This window comes from Oncorhynchus gorbuscha, linkage group LG09, assembly GCF_021184085.1.
Source record: "Oncorhynchus gorbuscha isolate QuinsamMale2020 ecotype Even-year linkage group LG09, OgorEven_v1.0, whole genome shotgun sequence".
In the NCBI taxonomy this organism is placed as follows: domain Eukaryota; kingdom Metazoa; phylum Chordata; class Actinopteri; order Salmoniformes; family Salmonidae; genus Oncorhynchus; species Oncorhynchus gorbuscha.
In genome coordinates, this window is record NC_060181.1 from 13212698 (window position 1) to 13238100 (window position 25403).

Sequence of the window (25403 nt, forward strand, 5' to 3'; positions counted from 1 at the left end):
CTACCAACATTTCTAGAGGGGGTATGATCCTACCACATTTCTAGCGGGAGTTTGATCCTACCAACATTTCTAGAGGGGGTATGATCCTACCACATTTCTAGCGGGAGTTTGATCCTACCAACATTTCTAGTGGGAGTTTGATCCTACCAGCATTTCTAGTGGGAGTTTGATCCTACCAGCATTTCTTGTGGGAGTTTGATCCTACCAACATTTCTAGTGGGTGTTTGATCCTACCAGCATTTCTAGTGGGAGTTTGATCCTACCAACATTTATAGTGGGAGTTTGATCCTACCAGCATTTCTAGAGGGGGTATGATCCTACCACATTTCTAGCAGGAGTTTGATCCTACCAGCATTTCTAGTGGGAGTTTGATCCTACCAACATTTGCAACTGTGATGAACTTGGCATCCCACCCACTGTGAAAACGTTATAAAGCGTAGGCAGTGGCCCGTTTGCATTGTCCTGCCTAAATGGGATGTCGGTGGAGAGTTGGCCCACAGTTCCACCTGTTTCAGCTGTTTTCACCATTAACCCCAATCAGTCAGTATATCTGCTCTGTTTCCTGCCAAGGGAATGTGTCTGTCGGCTAACTGTCGCGCACTGGAACAATCTCCGCTTGAGTACCCGCCAAAGGGAGTGACTCCACAGGTTCCACAATGCTTTGGGTTTCCTAAGTTACGCACTGCCGCAACTATGTGGCCTTCAAAATGGGAAATGTTCAAGACCAAAAAAAGGAAAGAAATACATATCCTGTGTGACCTCTAACACTGGTCCTCTCTGACCGTCTAAAAGCATTCACATCCCAGTGAGGTATGTCTGGTGGTCTTCTGCCAACAACAAGCATAGATCACGAAGAGCTCCTGGGACTCCAAGGGCTAGCTACTTGACCACTGGGGTTAGCCAGCCTTCCAGAAGAACATTTTGAAGTGCTTAGCTTTCATTTGTCTTATTCTGTCCAAGTCAGAGAGAAATGTGTTATTGGAGCAGATACTGTCCACTTTTACTTGGGGTTTAGATGGAAAAGGTTCCCAATGACCCCTGTTGCTATTCAAAATATCACAGGTCTTCAACTCCTGCCAGTCCTGTTATGACTCAAACTACTTAGATTTTGTGCAAACACATCTGAACATAGAGTAAATGTATATATGGATGTACAGTAATCCTCCAAAATCTACATTCCATATCAGAGTATGTGAGTGGAGTTGAGCAGTATGCAATCCCGCTCATTGCTCATAAAGCTGGGCTTGCCAGTGCGCCACCTCCTTTCCAACCGCTCCGCTAAGAACAGTTCAGAATTCACAGGAAAAGAAACGGCCGCTCCAAATTCGCTTCATTCTTTAAAATCACTAATTGAACCTACCATTTGGTTTTGAAGTATTGAAACCAAACCATATGATTTGAATGAAAAGTATTTGAATAAACACGAACAGTTTAATGTAAGAAGCGCTCATTATTTCAAATTAGTCTACATGTCATATTAAACATCATATAAACACTGTATATAGGTCAGGAGCCAGACAGGGAGTCTAAGAAGGAACAAAAATGAATTATTTAGGCTATATTATTTCAAGGCTATAGCCTACAAAGAAATAAATTGTAAAGCATTTGCGAGTCCAACACACTAGGCTGGCAGGGACATTAAGCGCTCAGCATTTAAACACCATTTTGTTGTATTAAATCTTTATAGTCTATAAATTGCGCCTATAGGCTGTGTAAATACAAATGAAATGAAAATGCATTACTAGGCTCAATCTACAGTGCCTTTGAATACATTTTTAGAAACAGGAGTTTGGCCAGAATCTGGGGCTTCAGGCTCAAGCGATCGTGCCTGGAGAGCAGGTCGTCAGCGGAGAATATCCTCGCCACGCTTGCAGGGCCGCTGGGATGCTAAACACCATTTTGGCCACTCTTGCCAATAGCTAGGCCTAATGATTTTTAGGCAAAATAACCCAATCAAAACGGAAAGCTCCTTGAAAGTTGGAATATGCCAGGCCTATTGGGCCAAAATCAATTATGGCCTATTGTATAGATAATATAACCAACATGAAAGAAACTTTTAAGAGATCTGTTTTTAGTTTATAAATACTTTGCTACAATGACACACTTAATTATCTGCCCAATTTGTTCCTTTCTTTTAGTATGTGCACGTAGTAAGTCCCCTATACCATCATGCTTTGGGGATATGTGCCTTTTCAGATTTCACAACGAGTATTTCATTGTGGACATTACATCTTTGCACTGCCTCTCTTGCTCTTGGTCCTCATCTTTGTAAGTCACCTTGATTTTGCACTTCAGTATTTTATCAGTTTCTTTATGAACATATTTAGCGAACTCCATGACAGTAGCTAGAGCAAGGAGCTATAGCAGCACACAAGTAGACCATAAATGCATGCTGGTCCGGGTATGCCCTAAACTCGTGAAGTGGGCGCTATTGGAGAGATATTGGAACGGGCGAGAAGGCGGAGACTCCAGCCTTTGGGATTCTCGCTCCGCACTCCAGTCGAATTGGGTATGCTCCGCTCCAAATTCCGCTCACATACTCTGTTTCATATCAATTTGGCTTGTACAGTGTTTAAAAGGAGTACACTAGTCAGTTGGGCTCTCAATTAAAGCTATGGATCCTGTTGACCTGGGCCTACGTATTTGCTAGTATTAAATAATGGGTCATTTCGAATGCACGGTAGCGCGTAAGGCATCAATAGCCATGGTGATTAAATGCTCTGCTATATGTCTGTGTCTGACTGTAAAAGCAATGCAAATAGGCCTAACCTTGGTCAGATTATTAATGTATACTCTGTTAAACACTGGGCATTGGTAAAGCCAATAGCGCTGTCAAATATCCATGTTTGCGATCATCAAAGAACGCGATTGTTGCAGCAAAACACAGAAGTTTGTCACAGATCGGTTTGTCATTTTATGTACTGAGAAATGTGACTACATTAATAGCTGAAAGCTCCCACATGTTGTGTTAGTCTATGAATAATATGTATGAATGTCTCATGTCTTGTTATTCTTACACGTTTCGAGTTAAAGAGGAAAATATACACATTAGTCTTCAGCGGTCAATATTGTCCCTACTGTCCCAACACGTGGAGAATCCAACCAAGACATCATGCAATCATTTCACATGAGAACAAGAAGGCCATTTTAAGGTTTTAATTCAAATCAAAACAATGTTTATAACCAAATGTATCATATTAGAGTAGTACAATGCATAAATATGCGTTGGCAATACAATAAAGAATATGAGCAAATACGTGCAGCTTTACTGCTCATTTGCTGCTCATTGAACTGAGCCTGTCGTTATCCAATCATCGAGGAAAAATGGTCACGAGTCCCATCACGCCTCCTTCACGTATGTCCTCACCGCAACCACATCCCCCATCACGCATTTCTGAAAGGATGAGGAAGGTGAAAGGAGAAGAAAGGAGAACAGAGAGGGAGAGGGAAAAAGAGTTTGGTAGGTCAGAGTTGAGATGTTTCAGGTGCAGGCTAGGAGCCAGGAAAACACATTCCAGCATATGTTGTAGGTTTGAGCGCGATAAAACACTTGTTCTGTCAAAAATGCATGAAGTGTTACATGTAAAAGGGTTGATATTATAAATTCAAGTGTGATTTAACTTTCCCAACCAGTTTTATTGGCAACATTCAAAGTTTGGTCAAATTACTTTCTCATATCATAAATTATTTGACAGTAATCTGTCAAATGCAGAGGTTATTAACAAATAAACAAACACTACAAACAATCAACTAAAATACTACAGGACCATGTAGGCTATTATAAAGTCGTTTTTAAAATAAGAAATAAACTATTCCTTACCGCTATCAACTTTCCATCACCAGTTACCTCTCTCTCTATTATCGTCTCTTTTCCGTCCCAGTTCTGTTTTTGCACAAGGTTGCCATTTTCAATTGTAAAAACGGTCTGAAGATTAAAGGAAAAAATGTAAGTTATTTCCAATGACTAGGTTCACCCAAGTCAACGGACTTTCACACATAGATTTTGATCCCAACCAACCATTGTTTTTCTGTCGTCGGCGGTTGTTTCCTCGAAAGGCTCGTTGAGTTTGAATTTAATCTCAACCGTTTTGAAAGTGCTCTGGGATTTCACACAGATCATTCCTTGGTCGTCCATGTTGATGATGAGACTGGGCTTGGTGCGGTTTCCCACCTGTCGAGTCGCGAAGCCAACACCTGCACAGCGGAGAACAAACTGTCAAGTCGGATCTATTGGTCGTGTGGTGGGGTGCAACCAAAAGCATTATCATGCATAATTACTTTTATATAAATACAAATGATAATCTTTATCGTATTATAATATGTTATCATTATATTTACTCCTATTATACGTTTATCAATAATGTATTCAAGATTAGAAAAAATACCATACCCAAAGCTTTCATGTAGTCATCAAAGTTATCGCTGGAAATCATTTTCCAGGTCCCCACAAACTTGTCAACCATCTTTCCAGTTATCTGTAATATCCCCAACAGTGCGATCTATCTTTCCAAAAATCGAATCTACTCTCTCTGATGAGAATGATCCATGGTTTTAAAGGGATCTAGGCGACGCACGCATGCTAATGCGGACCAATCACAGCCACGGACGTAGTTCGGCAATTTCCAGTGTAGGAATAATGGTTGGAATGGGTGAAAGGTTTTTGAGTGCCACATCTACTGCTGTGCCAAATTACATTTAGCTTACTATGTAAGAGGCAATGGGTTTCACAATGTCCTTTCAAATGCTGAAAGAGGGTCTATTACTCTGCAAATAGTTCACTGATCACATGTTAAAAATTATGAGAGCCAGATAATGTAATCTAGTAGCATACATCTGAATGGACAAAATGATCAAACTTGGTAGGCAAAAAAAACGCTTTCCCATCAAATAAGTTTCATGCTCTCTAAAGTAAATAACTTCAAAAAGTGAACGTACTCCCAATTCAACTGGACCATTCAGTAGAGGCCATATGTGGACAGCTGCTTGTCAAACATCTCATGGCGAAATCATGGGCATTAATATGTAGTTGGTCCGCCCTTTGCTGCTATTACACCTTCTGCGTTTATGGAAAGGCTTTCCACTAGATGTTGGAGCGGTGACTCGCTTCCTTTCACAAGAGCTTTAGTGAGGTCGGGCACTGATGTTGGGCGATTAGGCCTGGCTTGTAGTCTACGTTCCAATTAATCCCAAAGGTGTTCGATGGGGTTGAGGTCAGGGCTCTGTGCGGGCCAGTCAAGTTCTTCCACACCAATCTTGACAATCCTTTTTTGTATGGATCTCGCTTTGTACACAGGGGCATTGTCATACTGAAACAGGAAAGGGCCTTCCCCAAACTGTCGCCACAAAGTCATCGTATGCTGTAGCGTTAAGATTTCCCTTCACCGGAACTAAGGGTCCTAGCCCGAACCATGAAAAACAGCCCAATACCATTATTCCTCATCCACCAAACTTGACAGTTTGCCCAATGCATTCGCGCATGTAGCGTTCTCCTGTCATCCGTCAAACCCAGATTTGTCCATTGGTGAAGCGTGATTCATCACTCCAGAGAACGCGTTTCGACTGCTCCAGTCCAATGGCGGAGCGCTTTACACCAGTCCAGCCGACACTTGACATTTCGCACAGTGATCCTAGGCTTGTGTGCGGTTGCTCAGCCATGGAAACCCATTTCATGAAGCTCCTGACGAACAGTTGTTGTGCTGACGTTGCTTCCAGAGGCAGTTTGTAACTCAGTAGGGAGTGTTGCAATCGAGGACAGACGATTTCTTCCCCCTTCGGTAAGCTTGTGTGGCTTTCCAGATGATGACCAGGTGGCGAATCGCATCTCTGCATGTCTGGCAGACATATCAGTGTGGATGATGGATCACCACCTCAAGCTGAACCTCGGCAAGACGGAGCTGCTCTTCCTCCCGGGGAAGGACTGCCCGTTCCATGATCTCGCCATCACGGTTGACAACTCCATTGTGTCCTCCTCCCAGAGCGCTAAGAACCTTGGCGTGATCCTGGACAACACCCTGTCGTTCTCAACTAACATCAAGGCGGTGGCCCGTTCCTGTAGGTTCATGCTCTACAACATCCGCAGAGTACGACCCTGCCTCACACAGGAAGCGGCGCAGGTCCTAATCCAGGCACTTGTCATCTCCCGTCTGGATTACTGCAACTCGCTGTTGGCTGGGCTCCCTGCCTGTGCCATTAAACCCCTACAACTCATCCAGAACGCCGCAGCCCGTCTGGTGTTCAACCTTCCCAAGTTCTCACGTCACCCCGCTCCTCCGCTCTCTCCACTGGCTTCCAGTTGAAGCTCGCATCCGCTACAAGACCATGGTGCTTGCCTACGGAGCTGTGAGGGGAACGGCACCTCAGTACCTCCAGGCTCTGATCAGGCCCTACACCCAAACAAGGGCACTGCGTTCATCCACCTCTGGCCTGCTCGCCTCCCTACCACTGAGGAAGTACAGTTCCCGCTCAGCCCAGTCAAAACGGTTCGCTGCTCTGGCCCCCCAATGGTGGAACAAACTCCCTCACGACGCCAGGACAGCGGAGTCAATCACCACCTTCCGGAGACACCTGAAACCCCACCTCTTTAAGGAATACCTAGGATAGGATAAGTAATCCTTCTCACCCCCCCTTTAAGATTTAGATGCACTATTGTAAAGTGACTGTTCTACTGGATGTCATAAGGTGAATGCACCAATTTGTAAGTCGCTCTGGATAAGAGCGTCTGCTAAATGACTTAAATGTAAATGTTTCCACTTTGCAGCTGAGCCGTTGTTGCTCCTAGACATTTCCACTTCACAATAACAGCACTTACAGTTGACCGGGGCTGCTCTAGCAGGGCAGACAGTTGACATACTGACTTGTTGGAAAGATGGCATCTGATGACAGTGCCACGTTGAAAGTCACTGAGCTCTTCAGTACGGCCAATGTTTGTCTATGGTGATTGCACGGCAGTGTGCTCCATTTTATACACCTGTCAGCAACGGGTGAGGCTGAAATAGCCAAATCCACTCATTTGAAGGAATGTCCACATATCTTTATTTACAGTGTATTTCTATAATTGACTGATAAACAACAAATAACATGTCAATAAAGTATTTTATCATAAACATTCACAAATATACATAGACACATAACAAAATACTGAGGGAGGGGACTACTTCTTGGCTGTAATTTTGGCCTGGGGGTCCTTGGCCACACATCGTGACTGCAGTGCAGTCAGCATCTCCTTGCTGGTCAGTCTCGCTCCCTTCATCATTAGCCTTTCTCCATCCACTGTAGAGAAGGGGAAAACACAGGTAAAGAAGTTGTTTCGCTTGAGGCAGTATAAAAGGTATGCAAAACAAAAAATTGGGAATTGTTACTTGGTACCAAATGGTTAAGACTAGGACCCTAAAGAACCCAACAGGCTAGATTACTACTATGTAGGATAATTCTGATTTCATTGTGCAAATACCTGGTCATTGCATCCGATTTCATTAAGCTTTTACTACAATGGTCACCAACCCTGAGACTAGTGTTCCAGGGTGTGCAGTGCAGGCTATTTAATCCAGGCCAACATCTAGAATCAGGTGACTTAATGCTGGGCTGGCACAAAAGCCTGCATATATACATATATATATATACAGTTTGGACACACCTATTCATTCAAAGGTTTTTCTTTATTTGACTATTTTCTACATTGTAGAATAATAGTGAAGACACCAGAACTATGAAATAACACATACGGAATCATGTAGTAACCATTTTCCAACATTTGTTTCGGTTACTACATGATTCCATACGTGTTATTTCATAGTTGTGATGTCTTCACTATTATTCTACAATGTAGAAAATAGTAAAAATAAAGAACACCCTGGAGTGAGTAGGTGTGGCCAAACTTCTGACTGGTACTGTATATCTCCAGGACCAGGACTTGTGACAACTGCCTTGATACACTTCGCCTGAAATCCAGAACCTGTTTTGCTAACATTCCATTCCTTGTACCCTGTGTCATTTAGCCATCATTCCCCTCCTAGTACCCTGTGTCATTTAGCCATCATTCCCCTCCTAGTACCCTGTGTCATTTAGCCATCATTCCCCTCCTAGTACCCTGTGTCATTTAGTCATCATTCCCCTCCTTGTACCCTGTGTCATTTAGCCATCATTCCCCTCCTAGTACCCTGTGTCATTTAGCCATCATTCCCCTCCTTGTACCCAGTGTCATTTAGCCATCATTCCCCTCCTAGTACCCAGTGTCATTTAGCCATCATTCCCCTCCTAGTACCCTGTGTCATTTAGCCATCATTCCCCTCCTAGTACCCTGTGTCATTTAGCCATCATTCCCCTCCTAGTACCCTGTGTCATTTAGCCATCCTTCCACTCCTAGTACCCTGTGTCATTTAGCCATCATTCCACTCCTTGTACCGTGTCATTTTGCCATCATTCCCCTCCTTGTACCCTGTGTCATTTAGCCATCATTCTCCTCCTAGTACCCTGTGTCATTTAGTCATCATTCCCCTCCTAGTACCCTGTGTCATTTAGCCATCATTCCACTCCTAGTACCCAGTGTCATTTAGCCATCATTCCCCTCCTAGTACCCTGTGTCATTTAGCCATCATTCCCCTCCTAGTACCCTGTGTCATTTAGCCATCATTCCCCTCCTAGTACCCTGTGTCATTTAGCCATCCTTCCACTCCTAGTACCCTGTGTCATTTAGCCATCATTCCACTCCTTGTACCGTGTCATTTTGCCATCATTCCCCTCCTTGTACCCTGTGTCATTTAGCCATCATTCTCCTCCTAGTACCCTGTGTCATTTAGTCATCATTCCCCTCCTAGTACCCTGTGTCATTTAGCCATCATTCCACTCCTAGTACCCAGTGTCATTTAGCCATCATTCCACTCCTTAGTACCCTGTGTCATTTAGCCATCCTTCCACTCCTACTACCCTGTGTCATTTAGCCATTATTCCCCTGCTAGTACCCTGTGTCATTTAGCCATCATTCCCTTCCTAGTACCCTGTGTCATTTAGCCATAATTTCACTCCTAGTACCCTGTGTCATCTAGCCATCATTCCCCTGCTAGTACCCTGTGTCATTTGGCCATCATTTCACTCCTAGTACCCTGTGTCATCTAGCCATCATTCCCCTCCTAGTACCCTGTGTCATTTAGCCATCATTCCCCTCCTAGTACCCTGTGTCATCTAGCCATCATTCCCCTGCTAGTACCCTGTGTCATTTGGCCATCATTTCACTCCTAGTACCCTGTGTCATCTAGCCATCATTCCCCTCCTAGTACCCTGTGTCATTTAGCCATCATTCCCCTCCTTGTCATGCTAAACAGACTGATACCCAGACTATAACCTCCATAGGCCTATATGAAGTAAATGTGAGGTAAAAGTCAGGTTTATTCTACTTACTGAATGTGATGTTCACCACTGGTTCTGACTGGTCGTGTTTCACTTCTGTCATCACCTCACAGTTCATATTGGTAGATCTGGCCTTCTCAGACCCAACCAGGACCAGGAACTCCCTGCAGGGTCACCAACATTGAACGTCACATTAACAGGGGATGCACGTCTGTGTGGGTTGACCCCTCACCTGAATAAGATCTATAGATCAATTTCACCCATTTAGAGGATCAAGCAATCTTTTAAATATCTACCAGTGACTGTCAAATACATACCAACCATCCCTTATTCCAGTGACTCTGGTGATGCTTATAGACTATTTTATAGAATGAGCCTTGTGGCTACACAGGCTATGGAATAGGGTAGTTACAGGCCCCCTCTGCCCAGAGTGGGTGAAAATGTGCATGGGTGATGAAATGTCACTTCCTGGTGTTATCAAATACATTTAACCAAGATAAATATGATAATTCATGTTCTGAATTGTTCAGTGGGGTTGTCCTCTAACATATCATTAACATTACCTCATAAAACTCAGATTTCGTAACCTAATAAATCCGATAAAAAGCACCGGGCTCTGTTGACATAGCAGTGCAGTGGATTTGACATTTTGTGGTTAATGGTCTTCAACGTTGTTTCTGTGGGTTACAAACATTTTATTTTGCTTGACAGGAGCTGAATGAAATGGAAAAGGCTTTGAAAATAAAACGCTTGCTATATGCTCAGTGCTCCGTTTACATTTCACAGAGATAATTCTGCCCATTGTACAAGGGTAAAAACTCCAAGAACTTTTGAATAGATTATGATAGAGACATGAGGTTCAGACTTTTTAGAGGGTTATCAATACAATGAACATAATACTTTCCCCATTGGTCAACATATGCGTTTTTGATTGGCCACGCTACTAGACTGTGTAGATAGTTTGTCAAACTGAAATAAACACTAATAAACACATTGCGTGATGACGCTTGCCAAATATGACGTTTAGGCACACAGCCAGTTATATTCTTACACGAGCCTATGACGGTATTGGCAGTGAAGCGGGCACCTGATTGACAAACTCAATCTGACAATCTGAACGGTTTAGGATAGGTAACGTTACAGATTTAAGACAGCTAGCTAGAAACTAATAACCTTCATAAATATGTCTATATCAACAATAATCAGTCATTTTGCGCAAGAATTACTGGTTGCACAGATGAGATAACATTCAACGATAGTGTGATTGTCTGTGTCCATCTGTGTGGAATGAGAGATGCATTTTTTGTCCTACAGTACAGAAGGACCCAAATGTTGTTTCACATCATGACATGGTCAATTATCTTTCATAGACTGAATAAAGCACATGTTCACTAGAAAAATAGATATTCACGTGTCCTAGGTAGAAACGTGACAGGTATTCTTACCGTGTGGATCGAACATTGGATTCAAACGGACAAAACTGAACAACAATGTTCTTGACCGTCTTAAGCACCACCGTTGTCTTGCTCGAAGCCGCCATGTTTTCGCAACGATGACCTTTCAACCCGGGCGCTGTTCAAGAACATCTCGAGTGCAGATTCGACAGAGTGAATATATTTTTGGATCTGTTCTCGTTCGTTTATTTACCACCCAAAGTACATCTACGTTACTTCGTTTCACCACCGAGGAATTAGTTCACTCGCGGGTACGGTTTCAGAACCGCCTACATGCTTATGAGCATTTTTACAGATTTATATCTGCAAATTTACTGAACACGCGCACAAAAAAATGTACACCACTAGAGGGGAGTAGTGGATAACACAAGTAAAATCTCGGTAAATTATCACTTTCACCCTATTCTCATTCCGCACAAGATGGTAATAATGGATAAAACATGACTAATAATACGAATTTATCATGATCATAATTTACCAGTAACAATTTTGCACGGTGTGTGGCTCAATAGGTTTAATATTTTTTAATTTTATTTTTTAATTTCACCTTTATTTAACCAGGTAGGCTAGTTGAGAGAACAAGTTCTCATTTGCAACTGTGACCTGGTCAAGATAAAGCACAGCAATTCGAGACATACAACACCACAGAGTTACACATGGAATAAACAAAACATAGTCAATAATACATTAGAACAAAAGAAAACAAAAAGTCTATATACAGTGAATTCACATGAGGTAAGACAAGGGAGTTAAGGCAATAAATAGGCCATGGTGGCGAAGTAATTACAATATAGCGATTAAACACTGGAATGGTAGATGCACAGAAGATTAATGTGCAAGTAGAGATACTGGGGTGCAAAGGAGCAAGATAAATAAATAAATACAGTATGGGGATGAGGTAGGTAAATAGATGGGCTATTTACAGATGGGCTATGTACAGGTGCAGTGATCTGTGAGCTGCTCTGACAGCTGGTGCTTAAAGCTAGTGAGGGACATATGAGTCTCAAGCTTCAGAGATTTTTGCAGTTTGTTCCAGTCATTGGCAGCAGAGAACCGGAAGGAAAGACGACCAAAGGAGGAATTGGCTTTGGGGGTGACCAGTGAGATATACCTGCTGGAGCGTGTGCTACGGGTGGGTGCTGCTATGGTGACCATTGAGCTGAGATAAGGCAGGTCTTTACCTAGCAGAGACTTGTAGATAACCTGTAGCCAGTGGGTTTGGCGATGAGTATGAATCGAGGGCCAACCAACGAGAGTGTACAGGTCGCAATGGTGGGTAGTGTATGGCGCTTTGGTGACAAAACGGATGGCACTGTGATAGACTGCATCCAGATTGTTGAGTAGAGTGTTGGAGGCTATTTTATAGATGACATCACCGAAGTCGAGGATCGGTAGTCAGTAGATAGGATAAGTAATGCTGTAATTCAATGCTAGTCTACTTTATAAATTATTCAAGTTTATGTAGGCTACATCAAATCATATTCACTTTGTCCAAAATAATATAAAATGAATAGGTTATTATTGGATTCACTTAATTTCCATTGGACATAATAAATGAGACAAATCCATGTGTATCCTAAATGGTTAAAACATGTTTTTCATATTTTATGCCATTCACTTAATATTCAATAAACACTAGCGACTGTTTCTGAATTACTTGACACAGCTGATTACTGTTTACTGAGATTAAATCGCTACTGACATCCTCTGCTAATCGACTGATTGATGATGTTTATGTCTAAAATTAAGTTAGGGTGAAGAGGACTGACCATCCGGGGCAATCTGTTATACGTTGAGTCAATAGCAGAGGTAACACACACACACACACACACACACACACACACACACACACACACACACACACACACACACACACACACACACACACACACACACACACACACACACACACACACACACACACACACACACACACACACACACACACACACACCCTGTCATGCTCTGAGTCAATATAGCAGAGGTAACACACACACACCCTGTCATGCTCTGAGTCAATATAGCAGAGGTAACACACACACACACACACACACACACACACACACACACACACACACACACACACACACACACACACACACACACACACACACACACACACACACACACACACACACACACACACACACACACACACACACACACACACACACACACACACACCCTGTCATGCTCTGAGTCAATATAGCAGAGGTAACACACACACACCCTGTCATGCTCTGAGTCAATATAGCAGAGGTGACACTTTAAATAGACACCCAAACACACAGGTAACATAATCAAGTGGACAAGTATTGTGGCGGTATAACACAAGCAGCTGTTGTTTCCTGATAGAACCAGAATGGAAGGGGTCAAATGCACAAGACACAACGCAAAACACTTTTATTACAATTCTGCTGTGTTGGTGGTTTCGTCAGATGCCATTTGTGTTTGAGGCGGGGGGGGGGGGGTGTATGTGTGTCTGTGGGTTTGTAGCCTACAATGCTTTATCAATACAGACATTTTCTGATTCCACCAGGAAAGTTGTCAAAAATGATTTTCACACAAAATGTAAAAGCAATGTGGCATTGGGTTGTCATGAGAAGTGGTGGGTGAATGTGGCAGTATTTGATAATCAGATACATTTATGTCACACTTAATTTATGGCCAGCCTTCCTGTGTAATGCACAAGGGAATATGGTGGATATGTTTGGCCACAGACTCTGTGTCCTCTCAGCCATAAGCAGTGTGTGTAGACAGTACAATGATAACAGCTGTGGTGGGTTGTGAGTGTGACTGTGAGAAAGCCAGGGGTGTAACTTTCACTTGTGGTGTCCCCCCCCACCCCCCCTACCCGTTTTATAATTGAAATATGATACAAAACAACGAGCAACGGTCTGCTTTAGGACCATGCGGACACCTCAGAGCAGTCTGGTAGGCAGTTTGGCGTGTTTATCCGACTTTTAAAACATTGTGTATTACTCAACATACATCACCGAAATATTGTGCAAAAGAAAGTTTCCACGCTGCCACGCTTTTCTTTTTTAAATTGTTGGCGGAAATAACAAGCTTTTATTTTTAACCATACTGTATTCATCATGGGAGTAAATAGCGTTTAAAAATATCTGACATCCCCACACCCCCACCCTGGTCCTTCTCTGCCATTAACAGACATATTTCAGTTAAGAAGCGGAATTAACAGGCTTTCTTTTTAGCTATACAGTATTCATCATTGTGATAAATAACCCAAGTGTTTTCTCTCTTCCCCAGCTCCTCACACCCTTCTCCGGTCCTAAACTTAGAACCTCTCATCATGTTCTGTTCAGTCAGAGGACCAAGTCATCAGCCCTGAGTTTCCTGAGTTGCCGCCAGCGACCAATGCCTTGTGATGATTTGACAGTAGGAGTGAAGAATGAACAGTCACAATCTATATATAGTCATAAGGCTTGAGGCAAGCATTTCCTGGCTATATCAACCTCCCTCCTCCTCTTCTGCTAGCCCCCCCCCCCCCTTACTCTGACCATGACAATCAGCCCTACTGGGACCAGTGGCAAATGGCCTAAAGTCCAAAATGAAGTAAGCAGGGAGGGGGGTTGGCTCAAAGAAACAATGTAGAGGAATTGACCAGGAAGGGGTCGACTCCTAAGAATAAAGGTTAAATAACAGTATGGGGTGTTTGTATTTTATTTTCCACTTGTTATGTGCACTATGAGTGTCTAAATATACACTGTGACCATGCTGAATCATTCTTTCAACCAGCCAGGCAGGAAGTTAGAGACGACTGTTATTGTCTTATTTAATTTATTAAGTAAGCAAGGGCTCACTCCCAAAAGAGCCATTTGGGTTAGTTGAAGACAGACAGACTATTGCCTGTGTGTAAGCTCCTGTTGTTCCTAATACTGAACTATCAAGGTATCTTGCTGTGCAATTAAAGTGTTGTTCTATCTATATTGGTGTAACTGAAATGATTGGTGAACAATGAAATGGCATCATAATAACATACAACATCTTAGATGTAGCCTAATTACTTTGACTCTACATTAAACATCAAATACAGTTTGAATACACTTTATACACATGTAAAGCTTTGAAATAGAGCATTCAATATTTTCCATTGATGAGGCTAGCGTAGCGCAATTTGTCATAAACCTCTCCACGTTCTGAGTGCAATTACGCACTACATGTCCCAGAGACCATACTTGTTTTACGAGTCGATGTACGATTGTGTTGTGAACAACATTAGCGTGAACAACAATAGTGGAATCTGTGGTTTGCCTTCAAAATACAAGTCCAGATTGAAACATGCAAACGGAGATAGTAGAATCATTACACACGTTGACTAAATAATGCGAAACGACGTTGGAATGCTGTTATATAAATTAAAGAAAATACAAAAAAAATCGTTATTTTACACACAAAAAATAAAAACATCTGTTGAAAAAGCACTGTGGGACGTATTAGACTTCAGAATTGCATTGGGGGCAAACTTATATTGCAATGTACAGCCTTCCGTGAAATGGGGTATCAGCCTACTCAGTGACACCCACAGATTAAAATTCTAAAGAGTTTACACAAATATTAGCGTCCTAGCTCTTATTGTAGGACTATAACTATGGGAAATCAGCTCACTATTCAGCCTATTGTGTGTATTGGATGTTCATTGCAATGTACAGCCTTCCCTATGGATCTTGGGTCCATGAAATGGGGTATCTGCCTACTCAGTATAATAAGAGGTACGATGCTAATATTAGTGTGTAAACTCTTTAGAATTGTAATCTGTGAGTGTCACTGAGTAGGCTGATACCCAATTTCATGTACCCAAGATCCATAGGTGTTCTTTGTGTCAAATAAACAAATTATTGCATTTTGATGAGTTTATATAACAAGTTCAATTTATTTTTTTTGCATTATTTGGTCCAATTGTGGCATTATTGCACTATTGTTATCCCTTTCAATGGGGACTTTTATTTTAAAGGCGAACCGCCGAATCCACTATTGTTGCTCACGCTAATGTTGTTCACAACACACTGATGAGATCTGTCACTCCTCCCCAACATTTTGCCGGAGAATAGGAAAGGAGTAGGTTCGGTCTGCGTGCAGAGGCAGCACCGTACTACGTCTGGGAATATTCGTGCACGGTGGAGAACGCGCCTCACAGCTCCTCTGCTTTGAATAGTAGATTTGTATAGGGTTTACTAATACTTATCAGTTTCATGTTATTTATTTAATAAATGCGTTTTTTTTTGAGGTGGTGGAGCCTCGCTTAACAAATCCAACGAGTTTCAATTCAACAGTAGCCTAACCGAATGCTATTCATGGATAATCTTCTCCGGTAAGTGTTCTCCAGACTCCCTCTACGAATGTAGAAAGTTGCGCCTTAATGTCAAACAGGTCCGTTTATTTCTACTGGCAGATGTGTGTGTTTGGTTTCTATGGGCAAATTCCGAAACATAGATTTATTTATTTATTTATTCTGCTGCAGCACCGCCAGGCAAGGAAGGTATGCTTCGAACAGCCCCATTGAATGAACCAACGATTTTGGGAATATTGATGATGGGGGAGATAGGGGACTTGGGCTGCAGGGAGACTGATATTTGATGAAAGGCCTTTGCCGCTTGAACTAATTAGAGCGCTGAATCAAAGTTTCTGCTCAGTGAGGCTAGTAGGCTATTTGATAAATTAATCAATGCAGCAGTTAAACATTTTGTGCATCAATTCGAAGTTGAATGCAGTAGTCTACACCGTGTTTGCTGATCTGCGTTTGTCATGAGTTCTCGGTTTTCGCTGAGAAGCAAATGAATTTGTCTCAATATATTAAGGCTCCTTGGTATTTCTTTGTATGCTTTTCAAAAGCCACATGTTTTATGAATAGGAAGACACAATTGTCATACATGGCATTACTGTAAAGAAGTTAAGATTTACACTTTGAAGACAAATGTAGATATTAGAGTGTGGGCCTACATTTTTCTCGGTCTATTATCTTCAAGCCTGACCTCTTTAGTTTAGTAAATTAAGTGAGTTTATAGTAAATTAAATGAAGTACGTGCCACTCAATCTTTATAATAGTGACGTTCATCTGGTGTTGAGATGCAAATGTACTTCCTGCATGGGTGCAGATATAAACTGGTCCTATAGCCACAAAGCAAGACCAGCAGCAGGTTACAGTAGGACTATTCTATTCTATTCTACAATAGCATCCTGGTGGTATATTGAGATGCTCATTGTTCCCCTGCAATGGCCGCCATAACATAAGCATAATATACCAGAAGCATAATATACCAGAAGCATAATATACCAGAAGCATATCAGAAGGGTTGAGGTCAGATTGATGACTGGGCCAGTAGTCTCTGAGCCAAAGACTTCGTGTACCCTGTCATTAGACAGACAAACAGCATTGGTTTTATTGACAGCAACAGGCTTAGAGGTTTCTTCCCTCCCACTGGCCTAGCAGGCTGGCACTTTCTGTTCCCCGGTGCCAAGAGAAACACCCGCCCTCGTTCTGTGTGTAAGTCTACTGTGTTTGTAGTCATTGTCTGTGTGTGTTGTGTTGTGTTGTGTAGTCTGTGTATGTCTACTGGAATTAGAAGAGGAACTCGTGGTTAAAACTTTCACAGATTTTCTGGCCAGTTTGGCCGTATGCAGGGCAGACAAGACTACTTCTGTAGCATAACAATCATCACATTGTTTTGACCAAATGTTGGATCTGAGAATAAACTTCCCTCGGGGAGTCTGTAATTCTCTCCTGGACTGTAATTCTCTCCTGGACTATATCACACTGAGTTTATTGACCGAGAGTAGTTAGTTTCTCTGAATGTCTTGATATAGACAACCCCACTGGGCAAAAACTGGTTGAATCAACGTTGTGTCCAGTTAATTTCAACCCCCCAGCAATCTATGTGATAACTTTGAATTAACATGGAATACTGAAAACAAATTTGAACCTAAATCCAATGACATAGTGATTTTTTTGTTGAATTTCAAGTTGAATTCACGTACAGTAGGTTAAAATCTCAACCAAATGTAAATCAAAACTAGATCTTGAACTGAAGTCTGTGCCCAGTGGGATGCCTTTATGTCAGTCAAGTTGAAACTGGCTATTGGTTTAATTAGACACAGGTGCAATATGCAGAAGTTGTTCCACTACCTCCTAGTTGCTAGAATTTGAATAGTGTACCTCATTTCAGCTTGTGACAAAATAAACAAATATAGTGTAGAGAATCATTGTACCAACTAAACCGATGTGAAATATAAGTTCAATAACAAAAAATATTGTATTTTCAGCTGTTTGAAAAGCTGGTGTACAAAACCGAAAGTAGAAGACGCAAAAAACGAGCGCACATAGAGCAGATCTACCGCTTCTTAGACTTGCTTTCAATGAGAATGACAGATCTATAACTCACATTTCTAAGTGAATTTGGTCGGGGCGACCCAAAAGTTACATATTGCGGCATTGACGGCTGCGTTTGTTAATACCAGTTTATTACACCCTCAGGTTAAATATGTGGATTAATCAGCCAGACACTAATCATGTTTGTGTTGGACAAAATTGATTGAAGCAGACAATTGTGTATGCGCCACATGTCTGTGATATATTTAACCCCTGCATTAGTGGTGTATCATGTCCATGTTTATAATTAGCTGTAGGGTACTGGCAGCTGTTGTGGAGAAGACTTGAAGTACACTTCAACACACACCACTACATTCTCCTAACACACAATGTGAAGAAGAATTTGTTTTGTAGAGGTGAAAGCTTTTGTTCACACACCTTCTGAGTGACAAGACCGCACTTAATTTGTGGGCAATTCCACAATAACAGAATTGCAATGAGACTCCGATTGTTCACTTAAAATGTATGTCAAACAAAAACCTTGATTTCAAAGTTTAACAAACCATACAACTATGCACAAGGACTACTTTTAAGAATTAACATGCAACATTATGCAAAAACACATTTACTGGCAGAAATGTGTTTGGTAACAGAATTTCACAAAGATCATCATGGTGATGTATCGTTTGAAGGTACACAAAGATATACATGGGCTACCATTCCAAAGTTTGGGGTCACTTAGAAATGTCCTTGTTTTTTGAAAGAAAAGCAAATTATTTTGTCCATGAAAATAACATCAAATTGATCAGAAATACAGTGTAGACATTGTTAATGTTGTAAATTACTATTGTTGCTGGAAACGGCTGATTTTTCATGGAATGTCTAGGCGTACAGCGGCCCATTATCAGCAACCATCCAGTAGAGCTCAGTAGAGTATAGTACAGTAGAGCTCAGTAGAGTATAGTACAGTAGAGCTCAGTAGAGTATAGTTCAGTAGAGCTCAGTAGAGTATAGTATAGTTCAGTTCAGTACAGTAGAGCTCAGTAGAGTATAGTTCAGTAGAGCTCAGTAGAGTATAGTACAGTAGAGCTCAGTAGAGTATAGTACAGTAGAGCTCAGTAGAGTATAGTACAGTAGAGCTCAGTAGAGTATAGTTCAGTAGAGCTCAGTAGAGTATAGTATAGTTCAGTTCAGTACAATAGGGCTCAGTAGAGTATAGTTCAGTACAGTACAGTAGAGCTCAGTAGAGTATAGTACAGTAGAGCTCAGTAGAGTATAGTACAGTAGAGCTCAGTAGAGTATAGTTCAGTAGAGCTCAGTAGAGTATAGTTCAGTACAGTACAGTAGAGCTCAGTAGAGTATAGTACAGTAGAGCTCAGTAGAGTATAGTACAGTAGAGTTCAGTAGAGTATAGTACAGTAGAGTTCAGTAGAGTATAGTTCAGTAGAGCTCAGTAGAGTATAGTTCAGTAGAGCTCAGTAGAGTATAGTTCAGTAGAGTTCAGTAGAGTAGAGTTCAGTAGAGTATAGTTCAGTAGAGCTCAGTAGAGTATAGTTCAGTAGAGCTCAGTAGAGTATAGTTCAGTAGAGTTCAGTAGAGTATAGTTCAGTAGAGCTCAGTAGAGTATAGTTCAGTATAGTTCAGTAGAGCTCAGTAGAGCTATAGTTCAGTAGAGTTCAGTAGAGTATAGTTCAGTAGAGCTCAGTAGAGTATAGTTCAGCAGAGCTCAGTAGAGTATAGTATAGTTCAGTAGAGTATACTATACTTAGAGCTCAGTAGAGCATAGTTCAGTACAGTACAGTAGAGCCCCATAAAGTATAGTATAGTTCCGTGCAGTAGAGCTCTGTAGAGTATAGTTCAGTACAGTAGAATTCAGTATAGTGTAGTTCAGTTTTTATTTGTATTTTTTTTTTTTTAACCTTTATTTAACCAGGCAAGTCAGTTAAGAACACATTCTTATTTTCAATGACGGCCTGGGAACAGCGGGTTAACTGCCTGTTCAGGGGCAGAACGACAGATTTGTACCTTGTCAGCTCGGGGGTTTGAACTCGCAACCTTCCGGTTACTAGTCCAACGCTCTAACCACTAGGCTACCCTGCCGCCCCAGTAGAGTATAGTTCAGTAGAGTATAGTTAAGTTCAGTACAGTAGAGCTCAGTAGAGTATAGTGTAGTTCAGTACAGTAGAGTTCAGTGGAGTATAGTATAGTTCAGTACAGTAGAGCTCAGTAGAGTATAGTGTAGTTCAGTACAGTAGAGCTCAGTGGAGTATAGTGTAGTTCAGTTCAGTAGAGTATAGTTAAGTTCAGTACAGTAGAGCTCAGTAGAGTATAGTGTAGTTCAGTACAGTAGAGCTCAGTGGAGTATAGTATAGTTCAGGTCAGTAGAGTACATTATAGTGTAGTCAACTCTAGTGTGCTCTACTGTACTGCACTGTGGTGAACTATACTCAACTTTTATTTTCTTTACTGTACTGTGCTGTACTGTGCTGTACTGTACTGTACTGTACTGTACTGTACTGTACTGTGCTGTACTGTACTGTACTGTACTGTACTGTACTGTACTGTACTGTACTGTACTGTACTGTACTGTACTGTACTGTGCTGTGCTGTGCTGTGCTGTGTACTGTACTGTGCTGTGCTGTGCTGTGCTGTGCTGTACTGTACTGTACTGTACTGTGTACTGTACTGTACTGTACTGTACTGTGCTGTACTGTACTGTACTGTGCTGTGCTGTACTGTACTGTACTGTACTGTACTGTGCTGTGCTGTGCTGTGCTGTACTGTACTGTACTGTGCTGTGCTGTGCTGTGCTGTACTGTGCTGTGCTGTACTGTGCTGTACTGTACTGTGCTGTGCTGTGCTGTACTGTGCTGTGCTGTGCTGTACTGTGCTGTGCTGTGCTGTGCTGTACTGTACTGTACTGTACTGTGCTGTACTTTGCTGTGCTGTACTGTACTGTACTGTGCGGTACTGTACTGTACTTTGCTGTGCTGTACTGTACTGTACTGTACTGTACTGTGCTGTGCTGTGCTGTGCTGTGCTGTGCTGTACTGTGCTGTACTGTGCTGTGCTGTACTGTACTGTGCTGTACTGTACTGTGCTGTGCTGTGCTGTACTGTGCTGTGCTGTGCTGTGCTGTGCTGTGCTGTGCTGTGCTGTGCTGTACTGTGCTGTACTGTACTGTGCTGTCCAAACTTGTGAACCCAACTGTGATTTGTGACTACTATGATTTCTCATTGTAGCCCATTCAATTGCAGAAATTCCATTACCGATTTTTCTGAAAATCCTGTTACCGATTTGGTAATCCATTTAATAATTTAATTAATAACAGTGAAAACAGTATAACTAATTCATAGGTCTTCCTTTATTTGTTACTTTGATGAGCTTTAATTATCTTCTGTTCTCATTGGGGAGAGAAACTAGAACATGTCCCTAAGATATGTGGGTTTTTGGTAATGTTTCTTTAAAAAAAGATCAAAAACGAAATATAAATGTTGCTATTAGTCTTCACAGGGGTCTTTACTTCTACATTGTGTTGATGTATTTCTAACACAGTAAGACTTGTTCTAGTAGATGTTGTCGAAGACCCATTTTCTATCTGTTTGACCAGAAATCGAAGCCTGATGTTGAAGGATGGAAAATGGTTGAAAAATGTATATATGCCTTAATTTATAAATAAAAAAAGTACTCTTAACTTTCATTTGACGTGCTCCTATGAACTTCCCATGTTGGTGCTCTTGAGTCCTTTTACATGGACAAGTGTTTCTACAGCTGGGAGAAGGGACCATGTGTGAAGGTGTCTGCACTGCACCAACTGGGCCTCTCAATCCCGGTGACACAGACGCCTGGGCCTTAGTGATGCTGTAAACTGATACCATCATTTCTTACAATATTGTATGATTTAAAGCTGCAATATGTAAGAATTCGTTGGCAGAGCAATTTCTTCCAATAGTCCTTACAGATCTAGGCTTGTGTATATCGGTGGCTAGAATCCACTTCAGAGGCTTGAGATGTGTTTGTTTCCATCACTGGGGATGTAAACAGCGAGGTGTCTGGTTCTACACTGACACTCTGAGGCAATTACTGCAATATGCTCCATTTGACAACTTTACCATTAAACTGGTTCACCTCGGGCTGAGAGTTAAATCCTGTGTGTGTGTGCGTGCGTGTGTTTGCATGTCCTTGTGTCTGTGTGCATACTTTGCATGTGTCTGTGAGTGTGTTTATATGAGATTATGATTTTAACCTCACAGGCTCAATAAAGTAGTTTAGGAAACAGGAAGTACTCTTGAGCCACCTCAGAGCCGTTTCTCTCCCTGAGTCACACTGTCAGCAAGCCTCTGCCAGAAGGTGTTTTGGCAACTGTGGTTATAGTTAAAATGCTTGGCTGGCTCTAAAACTTCTTACGTATTCTAATTTCCTGGCATCAAAAGCCTCTATCTTCAGAGAACTTCCATTCCTTTCCCTCATGCAAGCCTAAATTATTGAAGGAGCGGAGATACATTTTTTCTTCAGTTTAGTCTACAAAACCATTTCCAATATTCATCATTTCCCAAATAGCCATGGAATTCACAATTGACTCATCAGTAACTGTAAATGCTTGCTTATTCTAGTGTAATACTATCCATGTGTTTCACTTTTAAATGCTTATAAACCCCTTGAAGATGGCAGAAATAGGGAGGGAGGGGAGGGGAGGGAGGGAGGGCTGGAGGGAGGGAGGGAGGGAGGGAGGGAGGGAGAGAGGGCTGGAGGGGGAGGGCTGGAGGGAGGGAGGGAGAGAGAGGGAAAGAGGGAGGGAGGGAGGGAGGGAGGGAGAGCTGGAGGTAGGGAGGGCTGGAGGGAGGGAGGGAGGGAGAGAGGGAGGGAAAGAGGGAGGGCTGGAGGGAGGGAGGGAGGGAGGGCTGGAGGGAGGGAGAGCTGGAGGTAGGGAGGGCTGGAGGGAGGGAGGGAGGGAGGGAGAGGGAGGGAAAGAGGGAGGGCTGGAGGGAGGGAGGGAGGGAGAGAGGGAGGGAGGGAGAGAGAGGGAGGGAAAGAGGGAGGGCTGGAGGGAGGGAGGGAGGGAGGGAGGGAGGGAGGGAGGGAGGGAGAGGGAGGGAGGGAGGGCGGCAGGGAGGGAGGGAGGGAGGGAGGGCTGGAGGGAGGGAGGGAGAGAGAGAGAGAGAGAGAGAGAGAGAGAGGGAGGGAGGGAGGGAGGGCTGGAGGGAGGGAGGGAGAGGGAGGGAAAGAGGGAGGGAGGGAGGGATGGAGGGAGGGAGGGCTGGAGGGAGGGAGGGCTGGAGGGAGGGAGGGAGGGAGGGCGAAGAAAAGGACAAACTTAATAAGAGGGATATAAAAATATATACACACTATACACACAGAGAGAAGAAAGAAAGAGGGAGAGATGAAATGCTAATCATATAATGACGGTATTGATCTCTGTTCGTCGTTGCTGGTGCTATTTAAAACCTCCTCACTGCTATTGACCCTGGCCAAAATGATTTTCCATTTAGATGTGAACATTGTGAGATTGCTAGTTGTCATGGTTTTCAGAGCATGTTAAATACTGGCAATGATTGGAACAAGATCAACTAAAGAGCTGTAGCAGACTGGTACACTTCTCAAAGGTCATTCCATTACATTGACAGACTGGTACACTTCTCAAAGGTCATTCCATTACATTGGCAGACTGGTACACTTCTCAAAGGTCATTCCATTACATTGGCAGACTGGTACACTTCTCAAAGGTCATTCCATTACATTGGCAGACTGGTACACTTCTCAAAGGTCATTCCATTACATTGACAGACTGGTACACTTCTCAAAGGTCATTCCATTACATTGACATCCCTGACGGTGGAAAAATGTGTTGATGCACATTGATGTCAACTAATGAAAATTGACCAGCTGCGCCATACAGGTGGCAAAATAAATGGGAAGAGATTTTCAATGTACCGATTCCATGGCACATGGTTTATGAACTGGTACAGAAAACTACACTTGATTCAACACTTAGAGTTTTTCAATTTAAATTATTATACAATATTCTTTCCACCAACACAATGCTATATATATATATATGGCATACAACAATCTCAGCTCTATAGATTTTGCAGCAAAGTGACAGAATCACTAGATCCTTTATTCTGGTATTGCCCCTATTTTGCCTGTTTCGTGAATGGTTAAAAAAAATCACAACATCACTTAAAATGAACCTTACAAATAGCAGTGTTGAGCGATTTGGAAAGCCATAGTCAGTCAATAAATAATATAATACTCTTAGGAAAGGTTTTCATCTGTGGCTCACAATCTGTGGATGCGAAATGATTTGAAAGGTTAAAAATGTATGTAAAACATCACAACACAATGAAAAAATATATGGCACATGGAAATCAAACGAGGGTTGGTCTATGGTGATGGGTGGGATGGGCTGAGAGTGGCTGAGGGTTGGTCTATGGTGATAGGTGGGATGGGCTGAGAGTGGCTGAGGGTTGGTCTATGGTGATAGGTGGGATGGGCTGAGAGTGGCTGAGGGGTGGGATTACAGAGCTGAGGTCTATGGTGATAGGTGGGATGGGCTGAGAGTGGCTGAGGGTTGGTCTATGGTGATAGGTGGGATGGGCTGAGAGTGGCTGAGGGTTGGTCTATGGTGATAGGTGGGATGGGCTGAGAGTGGCTGAGGGGTGGGATTACAGAGCTGAGGTCTATGGTGATAGGTGGGATGGGCTGAGAGTGGCTGAGGGTTGGTCTATGGTGATAGGTGGGGTGGGCTGAGAGTGGCTGAGGGTTGGTCTATGGTGATAGGTGGGATGGGCTGAGAGTGGCTGAGGGTTGGTCTATGGTGATAGGTGGGATGGGCTGAGAGTGGCTGAGGATTGGTCTATGGTGATAGGTGGGATGGGCTGAGAGTGGCTGAGGGGGTGGGATTAAAGAGCTGAGGTCTATGGTGATAGGTGGGGTGGGCTGAGAGTGGGTCTGGTGATAGGTGGGATGTGGCTGAGGGGTGGGATTAAAGAGCTGAGGTCTATGGTGATAGGTGGGATGGGCTAAGAGTGGCTGAGGGTTGGTCTATGGTGATAGGTGGGATGGGCTGAGAGTGGCTGAGGGTTGGTCTATGGTGATAGGTGGGATGGGCTGAGAGAGGCTGAGGGGTGGGATTAAAAAGCTGAGGTCTATGGTGATAGGTGGGATGGGCTGAGAGTGGCTGAGGGGGTGGGATTAAAGAGCTGAGGTCTATGGTAATAGGTGGGATGGGCTGAGAGTGGCTGAGGGGTGGGATTAAAGAGCTGAGGTCTATGGTGATA

General features: G+C 42.7%; 3 protein-coding genes across 4 annotated transcripts in view; 1 reads left to right on the plus strand and 2 right to left on the minus strand.

Annotated features, from left to right (window-relative positions):
- Window positions 1-3141: 3141 nt before the first annotated feature.
- Window positions 3142-4551, minus strand: LOC124043179 (fatty acid-binding protein, heart-like). The gene is made up of 4 exons (XM_046361459.1): window positions 4391-4551; window positions 4019-4194; window positions 3821-3925; window positions 3142-3394 (listed from the first exon to the last, which is right to left on the minus strand). The coding sequence occupies exons 1-4, from the start codon at window positions 4461-4463 to the stop codon at window positions 3341-3343; spliced, it is 408 nt and encodes a 135-aa protein (XP_046217415.1). The 5' UTR covers window positions 4464-4551; the 3' UTR covers window positions 3142-3340.
- Window positions 4552-7015: 2464 nt separating this feature from the next.
- Window positions 7016-11007, minus strand: LOC124043180 (39S ribosomal protein L53, mitochondrial-like). The gene is made up of 3 exons (XM_046361460.1): window positions 10788-11007; window positions 9394-9506; window positions 7016-7269 (listed from the first exon to the last, which is right to left on the minus strand). The coding sequence occupies exons 1-3, from the start codon at window positions 10880-10882 to the stop codon at window positions 7151-7153; spliced, it is 327 nt and encodes a 108-aa protein (XP_046217416.1). The 5' UTR covers window positions 10883-11007; the 3' UTR covers window positions 7016-7150.
- Window positions 11008-15862: 4855 nt separating this feature from the next.
- Window positions 15863-25403, plus strand: part of LOC124043181 (phosphoprotein associated with glycosphingolipid-enriched microdomains 1-like) — a 127937-nt gene continuing 118396 nt past the window's right edge. For both annotated transcript variants that reach the window (XM_046361461.1, XM_046361462.1), the window contains exon 1: window positions 15863-16128. The gene's annotated coding sequence lies outside the window, so the exon portion shown is untranslated. The remainder of the gene's footprint in view (window positions 16129-25403) is intronic.

What these genes read in the sequence shown, in the direction of transcription:
- LOC124043180 (XM_046361460.1), bottom strand. Translation starts at nt 10,882, where the DNA reads ATGGCGGCTTCGAGCAAGACAACGGTGGTGCTTAAGACGGTCAAGAAC. An exon ending in TCCAATGTTCGATCCACACG is followed by an intron (nt 9,507 to 10,787) that starts GTAAGAATACCT and finishes GTGACCCTGCAG; the next exon opens with GGAGTTCCTGGTCCTGGTTG. An exon ending in AGTGGTGAACATCACATTCA is followed by an intron (nt 7,270 to 9,393) that starts GTAAGTAGAATA and finishes CCTTCTCTACAG; the next exon opens with TGGATGGAGAAAGGCTAATG.
- LOC124043179 (XM_046361459.1), bottom strand. Translation starts at nt 4,463, where the DNA reads ATGGTTGACAAGTTTGTGGGGACCTGGAAAATGATTTCCAGCGATAAC. An exon ending in TGACTACATGAAAGCTTTGG is followed by an intron (nt 4,195 to 4,390) that starts GTATGGTATTTT and finishes TCCGCTGTGCAG; the next exon opens with GTGTTGGCTTCGCGACTCGA. An exon ending in GTGATGGAAAGTTGATAGCG is followed by an intron (nt 3,395 to 3,820) that starts GTAAGGAATAGT and finishes TCATCCTTTCAG; the next exon opens with AAATGCGTGATGGGGGATGT.